This window comes from Triturus cristatus, chromosome 6, assembly GCF_964204655.1.
Source record: "Triturus cristatus chromosome 6, aTriCri1.1, whole genome shotgun sequence".
In the NCBI taxonomy this organism is placed as follows: Eukaryota; Metazoa; Chordata; class Amphibia; order Caudata; family Salamandridae; genus Triturus; species Triturus cristatus.
The window spans coordinates 1,477,244,343-1,477,261,794 of NC_140589.1; the positions used below are offsets into that span (position 1 = coordinate 1,477,244,343).

The following is a 17,452-nucleotide window of genomic DNA, read 5'->3' on the forward strand; positions in this document are numbered from 1 at the left end:
CTTTTACAGTATGTACCATGAGGTTACTCTTGGCCCGCTTAAAAAGATTTGCAGAATAAATGGAATTTCACTGCTTCACTCAACTTTTCACTTGTACCTTTCTCTCCATGTTTTCATAACCCCTCCCTTTGCTAGCTCAATGAAGCATTCCAATCACAATGCAATCATTAAACAAAACCACCAGTAATTCGGCCACAGTCCACAATTCTTTTCCTGCTTACATGGAAGACTTAGCACTCCCACATACCCTCAGGAACCCGAGTAATAATTATCTAGACTAGAGTAAAGGTTGCGCACAGGTTCATTTCTAAGTGTTTTTGTTGTGCTAGTTACTTGTTAGTATGTGGATATATCAACCACTTTTACAAACCAGCATTTGCAATGCAATAGGTCTTGCATCACTAAAATGGTGTGCTATTGGTGTTAATAACAATGCAACCGCAATAGCGCAAACATTCAGCAATGCGAGACCACTTGCATTGCAAATGTGTTTTTTTTGTAATGCACGATTAAAAAAACAGACCAAACTAATTGCCATGTCACGCGCCCTCGGCAGAAATACCATTCCTGCGAGTAACAGGGTATTTCCGTGAGTTTTATGAGTCTTTTTTTATAAAGCCTTTGATAGTTTGTCCACAGGTGAATAATACCTCATACAGGAGCCTCTGGCTGAACTGGCCTCTGGCTGAGCCACGGTTTAATGGCTAAAATAAAAGAAATTCGGATTGTGGATTAGAAAAAAGATTGCCGTACTTTTTCCATTAAAAGGTGTGTTTGAGGGCAGAGTACATAAATCGTGCGGGTGGTACTCCATTACGAACTGGTATTACCCTATTGCATACATGTAATTGCATTTATATAGCGCTTAATACTTCCAGGGGTTATATGTGGAAGGGTTCTTTTTGAAATAGCAATTTAATTTTTATTTAAAAAGGTATTTATATTTGCTGGTGCAAAAAGAACGTAGTGGTGCAATAATAATTGAAACTATATAAAATCCTGCCCTTACAATACGTAATGTAGTGCTAAATAGTATCTTGATGTAAATATGCACCTTAGTGGTTGATATGATGGCAGCTTGGTGCTTAAGAGCGCTCACCTGCAGATGCCTTATTTTATGTTTTTTTAACACTTTATTTATAAGCGCTTTCTCTGCAATTTAACAGGAGCGGAAATGCGTCGCAGTTGCAATTAACATCTCGCATCTTCGAGTCTTGCATTCTAGAGTTATCACCTCTTTATTCTGTCTCATTTAAATATACGCTGCATCCTTCACAGAATTGGTTTGCACACTTAAGACCGACTGTACAGAAACACAGAGAACAACAAAACATGTTCAATACAGAAGCTACGTGGGTATCTATAAACAAAACTTAAGCCACACAGAGAACATTGCGGAAGAGACGGGAATTAGTGACTTGCCCAGAATCACAGAACAGTGAGCTGACTCAGACTGCTGATGCTGTGCAGGGTCCCCGGGAGCTTCCGAGATGATCTGGAGCAGATCGGGGGAGGGAGGGAAAGTGAAAGCACGCCATGCGCGCGTTACTGCTGATGCCGTGCAGGGTCTGTACGCGTGCACATCTCCTGTCCGTACACGTGCACATCTCCTGCCCCCCTTCGGACAAAAAATCGACAATAGAACTCGCCAGGCGAGCAGCGCATGCGCTGCGTCGCTAGACCAGACCTTAAAAGTGTATCTTTGCAGTGTACAGGGTTTGTGCTTAAAGTGTATTATAAGTCCGTTTTAGCGTAAGTTGTACGATTCAGTTGAACAACACATTCATACATTTTTATGGATCTTTGATTTCAAGGAGTGTCCACCTGAAAACGTTAGTGAGACCCGATTGAATATGTTATTGGTTCGAGGCATGTGGGCTGCTGAATTCATATCTGTGCATAGATCGCCGCCTAGTGTTGGGTCCGGATGTTTGCACGTTGTTGTCCTGGAAGAGTCTTCGAAGTATCCTTGGATAGGTGACTCCTCCCCTGGACTACAGTGCGCATGGGCATCCTCTCCATCCTCAGATTGTTTTTTTCCGCCATTGGGTTCGGATGTGCTATATCAACTCCAGTTAGGAAAAAGTTAGTCGAGGCCAAAAGGCCTTTAGTTCGCGTCGGTACTGTTCACTCGATCGGTTTCGACCCTACCTGTTAGCTTACTAACTTCGGAAACAACTTTTCGCTTTTTACCTGACCATCGACGACACCGACGATGGAGTCGAGGACACCATTCAAGAGGTGCCTGGTATGCAATGCGAAATATCCCCATATCGACGTCCACCCGGTGTGCAACAAATGCTTGTCGCCGGACCACGACGAATCGACATGCATGGCCTGTGCCCGGTTCCGTTCCAAGAAGACTCTACGGAATCGTCGAGCGGCGAGACTCGAAGCGCAGCACGTGGCACCGGCCCCGGCAGACATCTTCAACGCCGAAGATGTCGAGGAGTTGGAAATCCTACCCTCCAATCCCGGTTCCGAACATGACTCCGGTTCGGACGACGTCGACGAATCACTCTTTCGCAGAGATGAAGACAACGCCGAGGTAGGAGACGACTATGAGGCCTTAGGGGCCGAAGAGAGTAGCTCCAATGACGAGCAAGGCCTACCCGTTCAGACTGACGAGGGCCCAGTGCCACAGTCTATGGCTCCGGTCGAGAGATCGCCTTCGGGCCTTACCCGAGACCTATCCCGCGGTTCTTTGGCCCCGCCCTCGGGCCCCGCCCTCTGACGTTCAGCGGCAGCCATTATTACCTACACCGGCTGGTTTCCCTTCTACCAAACCGAAAGCTGCACCGGTACAAATGAAACCGAAACCGAAAGTGGCGCTAGTCGGATCGAGGCCTTCCACACCTTCGACGCCAGCGACACGCATCGGCACCGAGCGCACCAAACGAGACTTCGGTGCCGAACTCGAAGCGGCCGACGCCGGAGTCGGCATTCGGAAAAAGGCCCTCGGTGCCATCAAACCTGCTCGGCTCTCGGCGCCGACGCCATCGACTCCTAAACCAAATGTCATACCACCTGCTGCGTCTCACGTCGCTTCCACGGCAACACCGAAGCCTCCTGCATCGAAGACGTCGACGGCCATTTCCGCCCCTCGACCCGATGACCCACCGGCGCCGAAAAAGTCCACGGCCGCCTCTACCAACCTGGTGGGCGCTAAGGCCTCGAAAGCGCTTCACGCGCGAACCGTTGCAGCACAAAGCAGCAAAACCCACGCGGTCCTCCAGGACACATCGGGCTCCGGCCCACTAAAAGCTCAAACAGCCTTTTCGGCGCCAGCCAACATAACTTTTGGCCTGCCGCCATCCACGATCCCGAAAATGTTCCAACTCAGGACACGGGTCACCCACACCACGGTTACACCTGCTGAGACGTCTCCGTCACGTTACATCGACGCCAACACCGGCAGGATGGTTATCCATGACCGGAGGATAACTTCAGAGCCACCCTTGGACCCTTTCAGGATCCCACTAAAGAGAAAGCTGCCTGTGGACTCAGAACCTGTGCTTTGCGAATCTTTCGACTCGCCCTACCAGGACCCACTATCATTCTCTCCCACACACTCCGACATGGATGCGTTGGCAGACTATATGGATGACCAAGTCCCTTACCACGGAGACATGGACCCTGATGACCAACAGGACCCTGATCAAACTTGGGGCGACCCTGCAGACCCCAGTGCACCTCTAGATGCACAGGACCCACAACTCTATGGAGCGAAAACATCTCCGACAGAGGACACTGCAGCGTTCAACGCTCTTATTGAACGTGCTGCAAATAATCATGACGTGCAGCTTCACTCTGACACCGTGGAAGACGACTTCCTTATGGACACTTTCGCTTCCTCGGAAAGGCATGTAAAGACTCTGCCCATGCTGAAAGGAGTCCTCAAACCAGCCAAGGACATCTTCAAGGAACCCACCAGGGCACGGGTGATCAACCCCAGGATCGACAAAAAGTACAGATCAGCACCTGGGGACCCTACTTACATCAGAGGCCAATTACCTCTCGACTCCATTGTCGTTGCGAATGCTCGAGGCGACGCTCCTCCCCCGGACAAAGAGTCCAAGGTTTTAGAGACCTCTGGCAAGCGAGTTGCCGCCCAGGCTGCCAACATATGGCGCATAGCCAACACTCAAGCGCTCCTCGCTCGCTACGATAGAGCGCACTATGATACAATGGAGCAACTACTCCAACATCTCCCTGACCAGTTCAAAGAAGGTGCAGAAATTCTTATCAGAGAGGGACAGCTACTCACAAATGCTTCCATCAAGTGTGCACTAGATGCCGCAGACACGGCGGCCAGGGCCATAAACACAAGCGTCATGCTGCGACGACATGCCTGGTTGCGAATCTCCGGGTTCAAACCTGAGGTGCAAAATTATATACTGAACCAACCTGTCAACCCCGACTATTTATTCGGGCCGGAGGTTGACACGGCCCTTGAGAAAATAAAAAAGGACACGGACACCGCAAAGTCCATGGGGGCTCTCCAGACTCAGTCCTTTCGGAGCAGCTCCTTTCGTCGCCCCGGAAATAGAGGAGCAGGTAGAGGACAGGGGTCACAGCAGACATACAACAAAGGCAATACCCAAACCACCTACGATAAAAACACCCGGGGTGGATATCGTGGCTCCAGTACAAAGGGCAGAGGACGCGGCTACGGCAACACCAGGTCCTCCCCCAAGAACAAGCAGTGACGCCCTCTCCCGACCACATAACACCTGTCGGGGGAAGGCTACAAAGGTTCCTGTCCACGTGGAACTCCATCACCACGGACAGGTGGGTCAAAGATATTATCAAATACGGTTACTGTCTAGAACTAACCTCCACTCCACCCACAATACCTCCAAAAAACCGTCCTATGTCCTCAGAGCACTTAACGCTCTTACAGCAGGAGGTGCAAAGTATGCTTCTAAAAGGCGCAATAGAGGTCGTACCCGTCCACGAGCAAGGTACGGGGGTGTACTCCCTGTACTTTTTAATACCGAAAAAGGACGGGTCACTCAGACCTATATTAGACCTGAGACCCCTAAACAGATACATTCTTTCCGAGCATTTTCACATGCTCACTCTACAGCAAGTCCTCCCGCTGCTCAAGCAGGGAGACTTTCTAGCCACACTGGACCTCAAGGATGCGTATTTCCACATACCCATTCACCCATCACATAAAAAATACCTCAGGTTCACTGTTCAAGGGCAGCACTACCAGTTCAAAGTCCTTCCCTTCGGCGTGACAACGGCACCAAGGGTGTTTACAAAGTGCCTAGCTACTGTGGCGGCACATCTACGGAGGCAGCACATACACGTCTACCCTTACCTGGACGACTGGCTCGTTCAAGCAAAGTCAGCCCAGCAATGTGCCAGCCACATGTCCCGCACCATTCACCTCCTTCACAGTCTGGGGTTCTCACTAAATTACCCGAAATCCCATCTACAGCCCGCACACGTACAACAGTACCTTGGTGCGACCATAGACACTCTTGCGGCCACGGCTCAGCCCAATTTGGTGAGAATCAACAGCATGCAAATGCTGATTTCAAAGTTCAAACCTCAACACTCCCTTCCGGCGCGAGTGTTCATGCAGTTGATAGGCATGATGGCCTCCTGCATCTTCATAGTCCCACACGCGAGACTACATATGCGCCCGCTTCAGGAGTGCTTGGCACGTCAGTGGAATCAGGCTCAAGGACAATTGAAAGACCTAGTGTTGGTGAGCGGTCGGGCATACAACTCTCTGCATTGGTGGAATCCACAAAACCTTTGCAAGGGCCGACCGTTCCAAGAGCCTGTTCCACAAATAGTACTGACAGCAGACGCGTCTCTCCAGGGATGGGGAGCTCATGTACTCCACTACACAGTGCAGGGACTATGGACGACACAACAGAAGAAAATGCACATCAACCTTCTGGAACTGATGGCAATCTTCCTAGCCATGAAGGCATTCAAAGTACATCTGTGCAACAAGGTCGTGTTGATCCGGACGGACAACATGACCGCAATGTACTACAGAGAGTGCCTGCCATCAAAGCATTCTTGGAAGGACTCAAACGAGTCATTCCACCAAGCCACCCACCAGCTCCAATGTGGAACCTCAACCTGGTCCTCACACGCCTGATGGGTCCACTCTTTGAACCTCTCCACTCATGCGAGATTCAATTCCTCACCTGGAAAGTAGCCTTCCTGTTAGCGATCACTTCTTTAAGAAGAGTTAGTGAACTCCAGGCACTAACAGTTCAAGAGCCATTTATTCAGGTTCATGCCAACAGGGTCGTACTACGTACCAACCCCAAATTCATGCCCAAGGTAATATCGCAGTTCCACATGAATCAAACTATTGAACTGCCCGTTTTCTTCCAAAACCCACAAACTGTCGCGGAAAGGGCACTCCACACACTAGATGTCAAAAGGGCCCTCATGTATTACATCGACAGGACCAAACCCTTTAGGAAGACTAAACAACTGTTCGTTGCCTTTGCCCCACACCACAAAGGTAACGCCATCTCCAAAGCAGGGATAGCCAGATGGATAGTTAAGTGTATCCAAATTTGTTATCAAAAGGCAAAACGCACATTAACTATTCCCCCACGAGCCCACTCAACACGTAAGTTAGGGGCCTCCATGGCTTTTCTAAGAAATATTCCCCTGCATGATATATGTAGAGCAGCCACCTGGTCCACTACACACACATTTACCAAACACTATTGTGTAGATGTGCAATCAAAACAGCAGGCAGCTGTAGGACAGGCTGTTCTCAAAACCCTTTTTCAGACCGCTGCAGCTGGCACCGGTGGCCGCCGCTAATAGAGGGCACTGCTATACATTCTATGCACAGATATGAATTCAGCAGCCCACATGCCTCAAACTGAATATGCTACTTACCAGTATGCATCTGTTCTTGGCATGTAGGGCTGCTGACATTCATATCGCCCTCCCTCCTCCCCGGCGCCTGTAGCAGCTGCAGCTCTCAGAATTACTGTAAGCATGGTCATCACTTTCTGTATCTACTCCATCACTGCCACAATGGCGAAAAACAATCTGAGGATGGAGAGGATGCCCATGCGCACTGTAGTCCAGGGGAGGAGTCACCTATCCAAGGATACTTCGAAGACTCTTCCAGGACAACAACGTGCAAACATCCGGACCCAACACTAGGCGGCGATCTATGCACAGATATGAATGTCAGCAGCCCTACATGCCAAGAACAGATGCATACTGGTAAGTAGCATATTCACTCTTTTCACAACCATTCAATGTTTATAACCAAAAAGAGATAGGGTTTTGTAGCGTTCTTTTCTGTAGGTACATATAAATCCAGTACATTAACGTGTTCGACTAAATACTTAAAGGCATCAGCCCCCGTCTAATCCTTGTCAACTCTGGTTTCATCTCGTTATTTCAACTCTTATTGGACAACATGTTTAATATTTGGCTACCAATGAGGATACAATGAGAAGCGTTGGGTCTGCATAATAGCAGTGTAATTGCCCAGTTTGTTTGGTCATGTAGGGGACATGAAACCAAATATTAAAATCCCTTAGAATTGCATAATTAGCCATGTAATCAGCCTATAAAGAAGCCACCTAATGAGTGGTAATATCTTTAGGAACATTCTGCAATGAAGCGTGAGGCCAGGCGGTTAATTATAATGGAGGGTTTCTGTGTGTACATAATATAGGGAGCATTGATTTGGTCAACGTTTCTCAAACAGTTGACTATTCATTATTGATGATCTGGCCAAAAGAAGCTTTTCAAAATGTGTGTAACGACTCTTCATCCCTTTGCTATGGGGCCACATGGGAAGGGCTTGCTGTCTGCTAGAAATTGTGTTTTTGAACTGCTGTAAAAGTTTTTTTTCCTCCCTCCCTCAAATAGATGGAAAATCAGATTGTAGTCTCAGACTATGCACAAATGGACAGAGTATTGCGTGAAGAGAGAGCGTATATCTTGAATTTGATCAAACAGATTAAGAAGGCTGGATGCAACGTACTACTCATCCAGAAATCTATCTTGAGGTAAGTCGGCTACAGCAGTACATTTCATTCAGTTAGTATACCAGATACCTTGTGCGCTAATGGCTTTATCAGAGTATATATATTTTTTAATTTGAGCACTCCAGGAACAGTTTAAAAAAATATTTTTTTATATTCTGTCATTGAGACCAAAGCACACTGCAGGAGGCTTGTTTTATACAGGCACTATATAAATACTAGTAATGAATCGGCGCACTAATTCATGTAACTTGCTTCACCCTTTACCTGTGCATTTCATGGTTTGTATCAGCACCTTAAGGACTTGTGAAACCAGGACCCTATCTAGGCTTTGCTCCACACTCTTTTTTTGTTCCACCACATACACCTTTTATGGCGTTTCAGTGCCTCTGAGCCAGCATTAATGAGATTTTCTATTGATTATAATCAAGGGCCTGATTAACTTTCTTCGCTGATTTGAGACACATCTTGCAAGTCCTAATTTGCCCACTTTGTACCTTTATTCTAGAGGCATCACCCAAACAGGTGATTCAGGAAGATGCCTCTAAAAGAATGTATGACTGACTTGATATTTGCCCTCCTGGCCTTTCAGGGGCCAAGGTCTGTATTCTGCTTAGAGAAGTTTCTGGCATGCAGGCTCAGATGAGCCGGGAATGCAACAGACTGCGTGCCTAACCTACCAACCTTTCCAGAGACTCCACTGATCTGGCATCATTGATTTCATCTTGGCCCTTCTGGCCTCTTAACCTTCTATCACCTATCCTAGTCTATGCCAACCACCCGTTGATGAGTCTAGCTAAGTCTCCCCGGTAGACAGTCGCCCCACAGTGGTTCAAGTAAGAAGGCATGGACTCCTTAACCAAGCTAACTCTAGCATAACTGCAATTCTCCTTGTAACCTGGGATGGGCGGGGTGAAATGTTTTTCCTCGCTCCAGTTCGGGGAGTGGGGGGCATTTTTGGATGGCATTCTGGCAGCAAAACAATTTTTCTCTGGTGTAGAGTACTGTAGAATATTGTGCTCCCAGGTTGTCAAGATCACTGGAGGAAAAATAGAGCAGCCCAGAAAAATGTTCTGAGTGGCACAGCTTTTCCAGGCTAGACAGATTAGCATAGCTCTCCCAGAAGAGGCTGCCCCAGAATGCCTCCTGGGCAGGAAACTTATCATTACCATGCAATGTATTTTCCTATGGATTTGTGGCTGCAGTGAAACCGACCAGAAGCTGCTGGTATTTTATCACCGTCTATGAAAAGCAACAGCATGTTTTATCTTAGCTGATAGTCTGATGACTGAGTCTCCAGGTGTTGTGTATAGTTAATTCAAACAAACTACGTGAAGAAGCTTATTGATGGCAGGATTCAACCTCGTTGATGTGATTTTCTTTCTTAATATTTAGGGATGCTCTCAGTGATCTGGCTTTACATTTTTTGAATAAAATGAAGATCATGGTGATCAAAGATATTGAGCGGGAAGATATTGAATTCATCTGTAAGGTAATGACGCACCTTTTTAAACCCTGTATTCTTCTGGTATCTGTGTTACTCCATAATTGGTTATTTGAGCATGGCTGTATATGCATCAGGCAATGATGAAATGGGATGTATTCAAGAATATATACTTAATGTTCTAACTATTTCTCTTGAGTCCTTGGGTCGCTCAATTGTAAAGGTAATGTACATAAATAGCAAACAAGTACCGTGGGTGTGAGTGATGGGTTCATTTGTCGGCACAGGTGAATGGTAAAGAAAGCCCAATTCTTGTACTTTCATCACATTTGACCTCTGCTAAGTAACTTTGTCTTATTCTCTATTTCTATGCAGTCTACAACAATAAAGTGGCATGAATGCAGGCAAAGATCATGTTGTGAAATCAATGATGTGTTGTCTCCTTGAGATTGGGGTAGGAAAGGCTGGGGCGTAAGTACAGGTGATAGGTAGTGTGGGGTTAAAGTATCTAAAATGAAAGTCTCCGCTCGTCCCATTTTAAAATTCCAATAGTCTTGTTATAATTTTGTTAGTTTGATCCTACTCAGTCCATCTTATAGTCTTGTATGAACATTTCTTAGATAATACTTTGGGTGCTAGCTCGCTTCAGGTGAAAGTTGTCTAAGGACAGCAGAAGTGCGAATTGTTCATCATTGGGGTCTCCTTTTGATATTCAAGTAGTAGTATCTATGCATATGTGCAATATACCATAATACATTTCAATATGTTATGTTTTGGAGATATATATATATATATATATATATATATATATATATATATTGCAACAATCACTCCATCAGGAAATGACACGAACTCCTCTTAGTGGCAAAATGGAATTTATTTTCAGTTCTCACTGCTGTTGGTCATGACTCGTTTCGGCCGTACCGTCGGCCTTGTTCACATAACGACGCCATAGCGGGAAAACTCCAATTTAAATGTTTTTTTCTCTTTCAAACCCAGTGTCACATGATTAATAAACATGGAGGATAGACTGCGGCACTTTACACATACTAGATTTAGAAAACAGACCGGATAGTGGTTCTCCACACGAATTACATGCTGCTACATGAAGTAGAAGGAATAATAAATATATACACATTTGAATACACATTTACGTATAAATAAATACATAAATATATCTCAGTATAAATACAGTATAATCCAATGTATATTAAAATCATTTTCTTAAAATAATGACATATATATATTCATATTCCAAAAGTCTCCGCGCTCAGAAATGCACTCCACGAGGAAATGTTCAACTGAACCTTTATTTTAGCAAGCGGTTTGAACCGCCCCGACAGGTCATGTCCTTTAAGCGTTTCGATGCACACCTGCATCTTAATCATAGGGTTGAGGCAAGTTGGAAACAACGGCACTGGACTACCGCATGTTTATATATATCACACATATATATGAACTACCAGTCCCAGTTCTACTTCTAATTCGGTATCTAAGCCGGCAAAGACACCACTCCACCTCTTATGATTTGCGCTTTTATTGATAGCTGCTGTAAATCGTTTCAGCGACAAGCGCCTTGATCACACAACAAGCGTCAGTTTCAAATATATATATATATATATATATATTATACACACACACACACACACACACACACACACACACACACACACACACACACACACACACACACACACACACACACACACACACACACACACACACACACACACACACACACACACACACACACACACACACACACACACACACACACACACACACACACACACACACACACACACACACACACACACACACACACACACACACACACACACACACACACACACACACACACACACACACACACACACACACACACACACACACACACACACACACACACACACACACACACACACACACACACACACACACACACACACACACACACACACACACACACACACACACACACACACACACACACACACACACACACACACACACACACACACACACACACACACACACACACACACACACACGTACTTATAATTGTATTTTGGCACCATAGAACACATAGGGCTAAAATGACTGCCCTGATATTCGCCACAGCTGAAGTTACATTAAACCGATATTTCCCTAGTAATTCGAAGTGTTTTTTTATTTTTAGCTTCGTGTCTTTCCTCCTCTGTTCGTTATCCATTTTTCTGGAATTTTGAGAAGTTTCCCTACTCTGGTGGGAAGTAATCCTCAAAGGAAGAGCCGTGTGTGGTTGACTTTCTAAATTCACACATTATTGAAGAGTATGCTCCATGTAGAAGTTTGAAGAGCAGTGTTTTACCTGATGCCTAAGCGGGTCCTCCGATGGACCTATGATGGAAGAAAAGGGGAGCAGCCCATCTCATTCCTACCACAGCAAAAGAACTAAGAATGGTGATTCCTTCACCTGAATGCTTGGTTGGCCATTCTTGTATCGTGTGGTGTTCCACAGAAACAAGCATTGGCAACATCAATAGATCTTGCCTAAGTGAAAGCTATTGGCTTTGTTAGTGTGTTTTAGCCACTTTGTGCATCATCGTTAAAACTAACGAAAAAGAAAATGCGCTATGATCTGGTATGTCCTGGCTGCACCATATCACTTTTTTGCTTTACTTTTAGCCATGGTGCAATGCAGCGGCACTGCAGTACCATATGTTGAACAAAATATTGACTAAGCCAGTGACTTTTATGTAGGCGAGATCTATTTGCTTTGTCAATGCTAGTTTGTTTTTCCTCCTAGTTTACAGTATTGTAGCCCTTTACTTTGTCTTGTAAACAGGTTTATGGGCTGTGTCTGGGTTACTATGGTGACCTCCAGTGGACATACAAAGTAACTGGCACTAATTAATATTTCTCGTGTAGGATTGCTTATAAACATGACTATTTTAAAATGATTGCCCAGCGGCCAGTGATATGTATTAACTTAGATGGTCCCATCAAAGAATGACCTGACTCGAATACGGGCTAACTACTACATTACTGCCTACTATGTTCTTAAAAGGTGCGTGGTAGTGAAAATCATTAATACCACTGACTGTGTTCTATCTCCTGGACTGAACGGCGCAGGAGCCGACAGAGCCATTTATTTTTTAACACACTTCACAGATGCCCAAATCTTCAAACACATGGCCAGTGTGGGAGGGTGGCAACCAGTGTGCCTCGTAGAAGACTACACCCCTGTGATTATGGACAAATTACTTAATTTTCCAGGTCTAAAAAAAAACAATTTGAACTTGTATAATGTAACTGGTGCTCATGTAAAGCGCTCCTGTACCTTCGGGTCGTGGTCGTGCTATGCTACCTGCTGGCTCGACCTAAAAAATGCAGCATCACCATAATTTCCATTTTCAGTCATTGTAGAGGCATTGAAAATTGAGCTTTACCAATTGTAGGAAGCTGGCTCTTTATCTAGTGGACCAAAATGACATACACTGTCTAAAGAGTCCAGGCAACCCTTTACAGAGGCAAAAAAAAATAACACTAAATGCTCTTTTGTGGCAGTGTGGGCAAGCAGTTTAGGCTTATTAGAGGGTAGTGCAAAGTATTTGTTGTACTCGGAGGCAATAAATGCTCTGGTGCATAGTGGTACGGTCAGCATAGCTCTGTGTGTCCTAGGGCCTTGCGGTTGTCGGCCTTTGCCGGTTGAGGATGCAAATTCAGGACAGCTGGGCCACTCTGGAAGTGGGTCTCTGCGGGACTGATGTCCCTCGACTGCTGCTCGATCCGGTGCAGTGGGAATCCAGATTGGACTCTCACGTGCTGTTTGCTGCAAGATGTCTGGTACCGCTGGTATTGGCTCTGTGCGGCTCTGGTTGGTCCTGGTATCCTCTCACTCAGTGGGGGGACAGCTCTGGCCTCCAGGAGCACAGGGTCCTCATCCTGGGAGGCTGCTGTGTTGGACTGGCTGGGTAGCGGCTACTCTGTAAACCGGGCATTGAGTTTTTGGTGTCTGGACTGCAGGGGAGTTGTTCCTCTACCTCAAGGGAGTTTGCTGGAAATTTGCGAACGGCTGGCAGTCTCCCAAGCTTCTTGGAAACTGGTCAGCTGCATGACGAGTCGCTGGTCACGATTGTCGAGACTGTTGCAGGCAGGCCGGGTTTGTCACCAAAAGTCCACAGCATTCTTCAGTTCTCGCTTTTCTTGCGACTCTTCTTTGTCCCCTTCTTGAACTGTCGAATCTAATAGTAGCTAATGGGCTACCTACCTTTAGGGTATCTACACCCTCTATATGACCACTTCCTGTGGGAAGTGGGCATGACCCTGACCCAGAGAGACTAACTGTCAAAATTAAGATGGTGGGATTCTAAAATTCGTGTCTACATTAGGTAGCTCATCTTAGAGGTGGTACTACCCTGAGAGGGTAACACGCCACCTGGCCAGCTAATTTTCCCGCCTGTCCTGGTGCCACATGTACCCAGGGAAGGGGGGGGGGGGGGGGGAATTTTCCCTGTCTGGGGAAGCCTTTGTTCGCATATCAAAGGCGGCAGATGCCTTTGAAGCCTCCTGTCTTGATATGCTGATCACTAAGCCATCCTCCTAGGGGGAGGTGACGCCTCCGGCCGAAGCAGATATTGTTCCTGCCCCCCGAGAACGCGGGCTCTCACCTGTTGGGGGTCAGAAACCTATCTTGTGGTGGCAGGCTGCTGTCAGCCGGCACACTAGTCTGTAGGTTTTCAGGGGGCACCTCTAAGGTACCCATACCCTCTGGGTGCAAGTATCAGTTAATCCATCACTGGAATCGGTGTGGGTTTATTAATATGAGATGTTTGATACCAGGTTTTGGTGAAGCCATCATGTAGCATGGAAACTCGTAAACACCAGTGCCCAGCACATGTTCTCAAAATAGCTTCCCTGTTCTTTTGTAATACTATGAATCGACTTGCACATCACTGGCATATCTGCTCATGCATGTATGGCCACACATGTAGTATAGTGCACCCTTTCTGCTGCAGTCTTTAGGCATGGCACACAGGAGGTGTGCCATTTTGTGTCAACTTTTCTCTGCACCCCAGCACACAGCCTTCAATGTCAGTTTGCATGTTGGGGCTGAGGGGTCCCTTTGGGTAGCATTATACATGCAGCGACCCTTAGGGTGTAGCCTCCTTGACCTAGGTACCAAGGGTAAAATTTACTAGGTACTTGCCAGGGGGTGCTAAAGGTATTGCCAATTGGGGGAACAATTGTACAGTTTTAGGGAAACTGGCACTGGGGACAGGGATAGCAGGAACGCAGTGCACGTCTGTCAAAATTGCATCAGATACCAGGCAAAAAGTGGGCGTGACCATGTCAAAAAGAGGCACTTTCTGACACCAATTATCTGTTTCGTTGTGATTTTTTTTTTTTTTTTTAAATGTGAACATTAAAGCATTCCTCAATCTCAAACTTCCTCTACATCCACACCAACAATATAAGAGCATGGCAGAAAACAGAAAGCAGACGAATAGTCTCCTTCCATCATGGAATGGGAAGAATTGCCATCAAAGACCCTTTAATGCAAGACATGTATCTCCTATCTTTACAGCTATTTATCTTCTCTACTATCCTACACATTTTTCTTTTTCTCCCCTCCATCAGGATTTTATTTGTTAGACTATTTTACAAATTCTCACTTTGTGTAAACAAACCTCTGTTTTTAACCTGTTTAGGACTGGAGAGTTGATGGTAGATTTTGATGGAACTGATATTCTTCATCTTCCCCTTGGGGAATTCAAGAAAATCATTAAATAATGACGAGTGCCAAAAAAACATGGTTCCCACTTGGCATTTAGTAGTTCCTGTAGTGAGTGCGCTAAATTCTTCGAGATCCTGCTGGGTAGGCAAAGATGTTTAAATACAGTGGAAGGCTTGCCAAGCTCTAAACCACGCTTTATCTATTTACACACGTTTGACATTGAGGTGCCTAAAATTCTACTTGGACATGATGAAAAACTTCCTGAAGTCTGACCAGCTGGATTTTGCTTTTTGAAATCCCAACAAAGGCCAGTCTTTATCAAAGCAGGGTGTTGCTGCTGGAACACCACACGTATCGTCCTGTAATATCCCGCTAAAGGTTAACAGTGGCTGTTTTTGCTGGTATGCAGCTTACACACACACCCTCAGTCACAAAAAATGGAGATCAGCCTTAACGGTGCACTCTTGTTTGGATCTCCAGGTAGTGCTGTAAAACCTTTATATCCAAGGGCAACCTCATTCTTTCCTACTGCTGAGGAATTCAAAGCCTTTTCTATTGACTTTCCTTCTGGCTGCTTAATGAAGTAGCTAGATGCACAAGGTGGAATGTTTCTACTAAGAATTACAGATAAGTAACTCGCCCTCAACCCTTCACCGCCAAAGGTATGAAAGGTACCAACCTTGGATGATTTTTTTCTTTGTAGGTGAGGTTCTCCTATTACTCATTCAACATTTGTTTCTACTGCCTGTCATCTTCCAAATTGGTTTTACATGTTTAAACTGTTGTTTTTTTGGTTTTTTTTTTTTACCCGCTAGACCATTGGAACAAAGCCAGTTGCCCATATTGACCAGTTTGCTGCCGATATGTTGGGATCTGCGGAACTCGCAGAAGAAGTCAGCTTAAATGGCTCTGGAAAACTTGTAAAGGTAAGGAATATGAAATATTGTATTTTCGTTTGTTCATAAACCTTGATATATTCTAATCATGTGTTTCAATCCTCAATAGATCACAGGTTGTTCGAGCCCTGGGAAAACAGTCACCATTGTCGTTCGTGGTTCCAACAAGCTAGTAATTGAGGAGGCAGAGCGCTCTATTCATGACGCATTGTGTGTTATCCGTTGTTTAGTGAAGAAAAGGTAAATTGCTGTTCTTATCACTGTTATTGGTTTACTTTGGCAAATATTCTTACTGCATGCTAGTTTCACAATTTCTTTCCATTATTGTACACACTTTATAAAAAAATTGTCTACATTTGCAGAACAGAGCAGTTATAATATTTAACTTTCCTAGCATTAATGTGAAGAAATTGCCCCTTCTCCTTCCCAACACAAAGGTGTCATGGAGGACAATAGTGTATGTATAATATATACACAAGTAGGGACTATCTTCCTTGTGTCCCTATAGCAATTGTATATGAACCCTCCACAATTGTGGGAAAAGTATCCTGCTGGGTGCTGCTATTCTTCCTAGGTTGGAAGAGAAACAGAGAGATTCTCAGAAGGGGCCATCAACAAAGAAAAAATATTTGGCAATACAAGGATGCTTAATATCGGCAAATCACCTGGTTGAAGGCAATGGCTACCAGCAGACTTCTATGCAACAAATGCATGCTAACTCTGTAGTAGGCCGGCTAATTGAAGGAAGTGATGGATGTGGATATATTGTCAGAATTTCTGCAAGAGACCTGGTTATCGTGCTAAACCCAAAGAAGACGTGCTGAATTCAACATCTTATTGCCCTTTGTAAATGTTAAATACTGACAGTCGAATCGTTTGTGAACCGTTAAAGAGTTCAATCAGTAGTACTAGAGCTGGTTTTCAGGGATCAGTGTGCCTTTATAGTGCAGAAAGAAGACTGCATTGAATTCGAGGAGACTAGCTTATGTAGCGAAGGACACTTAGGAGAGAATATGCACCAGTGTCACTGAATGTTCAACAATGTGGCTTGGGAATACCGCTTTCAGGTCTTGTGCAGATGGAATTTTGGTTCAAATTATATCAGCTGGGTCAAGTTGTTGTATACAAGCCCGACTGGAAAAGTTGGGATTAACTCGATTGTATATGATAGCTGGTAGGTGAAATATCGCACTAGGCAGGCCCCTTATCACTGTTTATCTGCTTTGCCATTGGAGCCTCTCAGCAGTCTTATGCTCTGCTCATTTTCAGGCTTTCAGATGCCAATTGGAAACCTGGAACATTTTGAGCTGCTGTTGGTTGGAGATGTGCTGGTTTAGCTGTAGGACCCGGCAGAATCAACCTACATTTTGCTAGGTACATTTGGGAAAATAGT

General features: G+C 45.3%; 1 protein-coding gene across 1 annotated transcript in view; it reads left to right on the forward strand.

Moving 5' to 3' along the window:
- The window catches only part of CCT4 (chaperonin containing TCP1 subunit 4), a 114,250-nt gene that overhangs the window by 54,846 nt on the left and 41,952 nt on the right, over window positions 1–17,452 (forward strand). Inside the window, exons 8-11 of the mRNA XM_085612579.1 lie at window positions 7,885–8,024; window positions 9,396–9,492; window positions 15,979–16,089; window positions 16,169–16,299. Of these exons, the coding sequence (XP_085468705.1) occupies window positions 7,885–8,024; window positions 9,396–9,492; window positions 15,979–16,089; window positions 16,169–16,299 (479 nt within the window). The remainder of the gene's footprint in view (window positions 1–7,884; window positions 8,025–9,395; window positions 9,493–15,978; window positions 16,090–16,168; window positions 16,300–17,452) is intronic.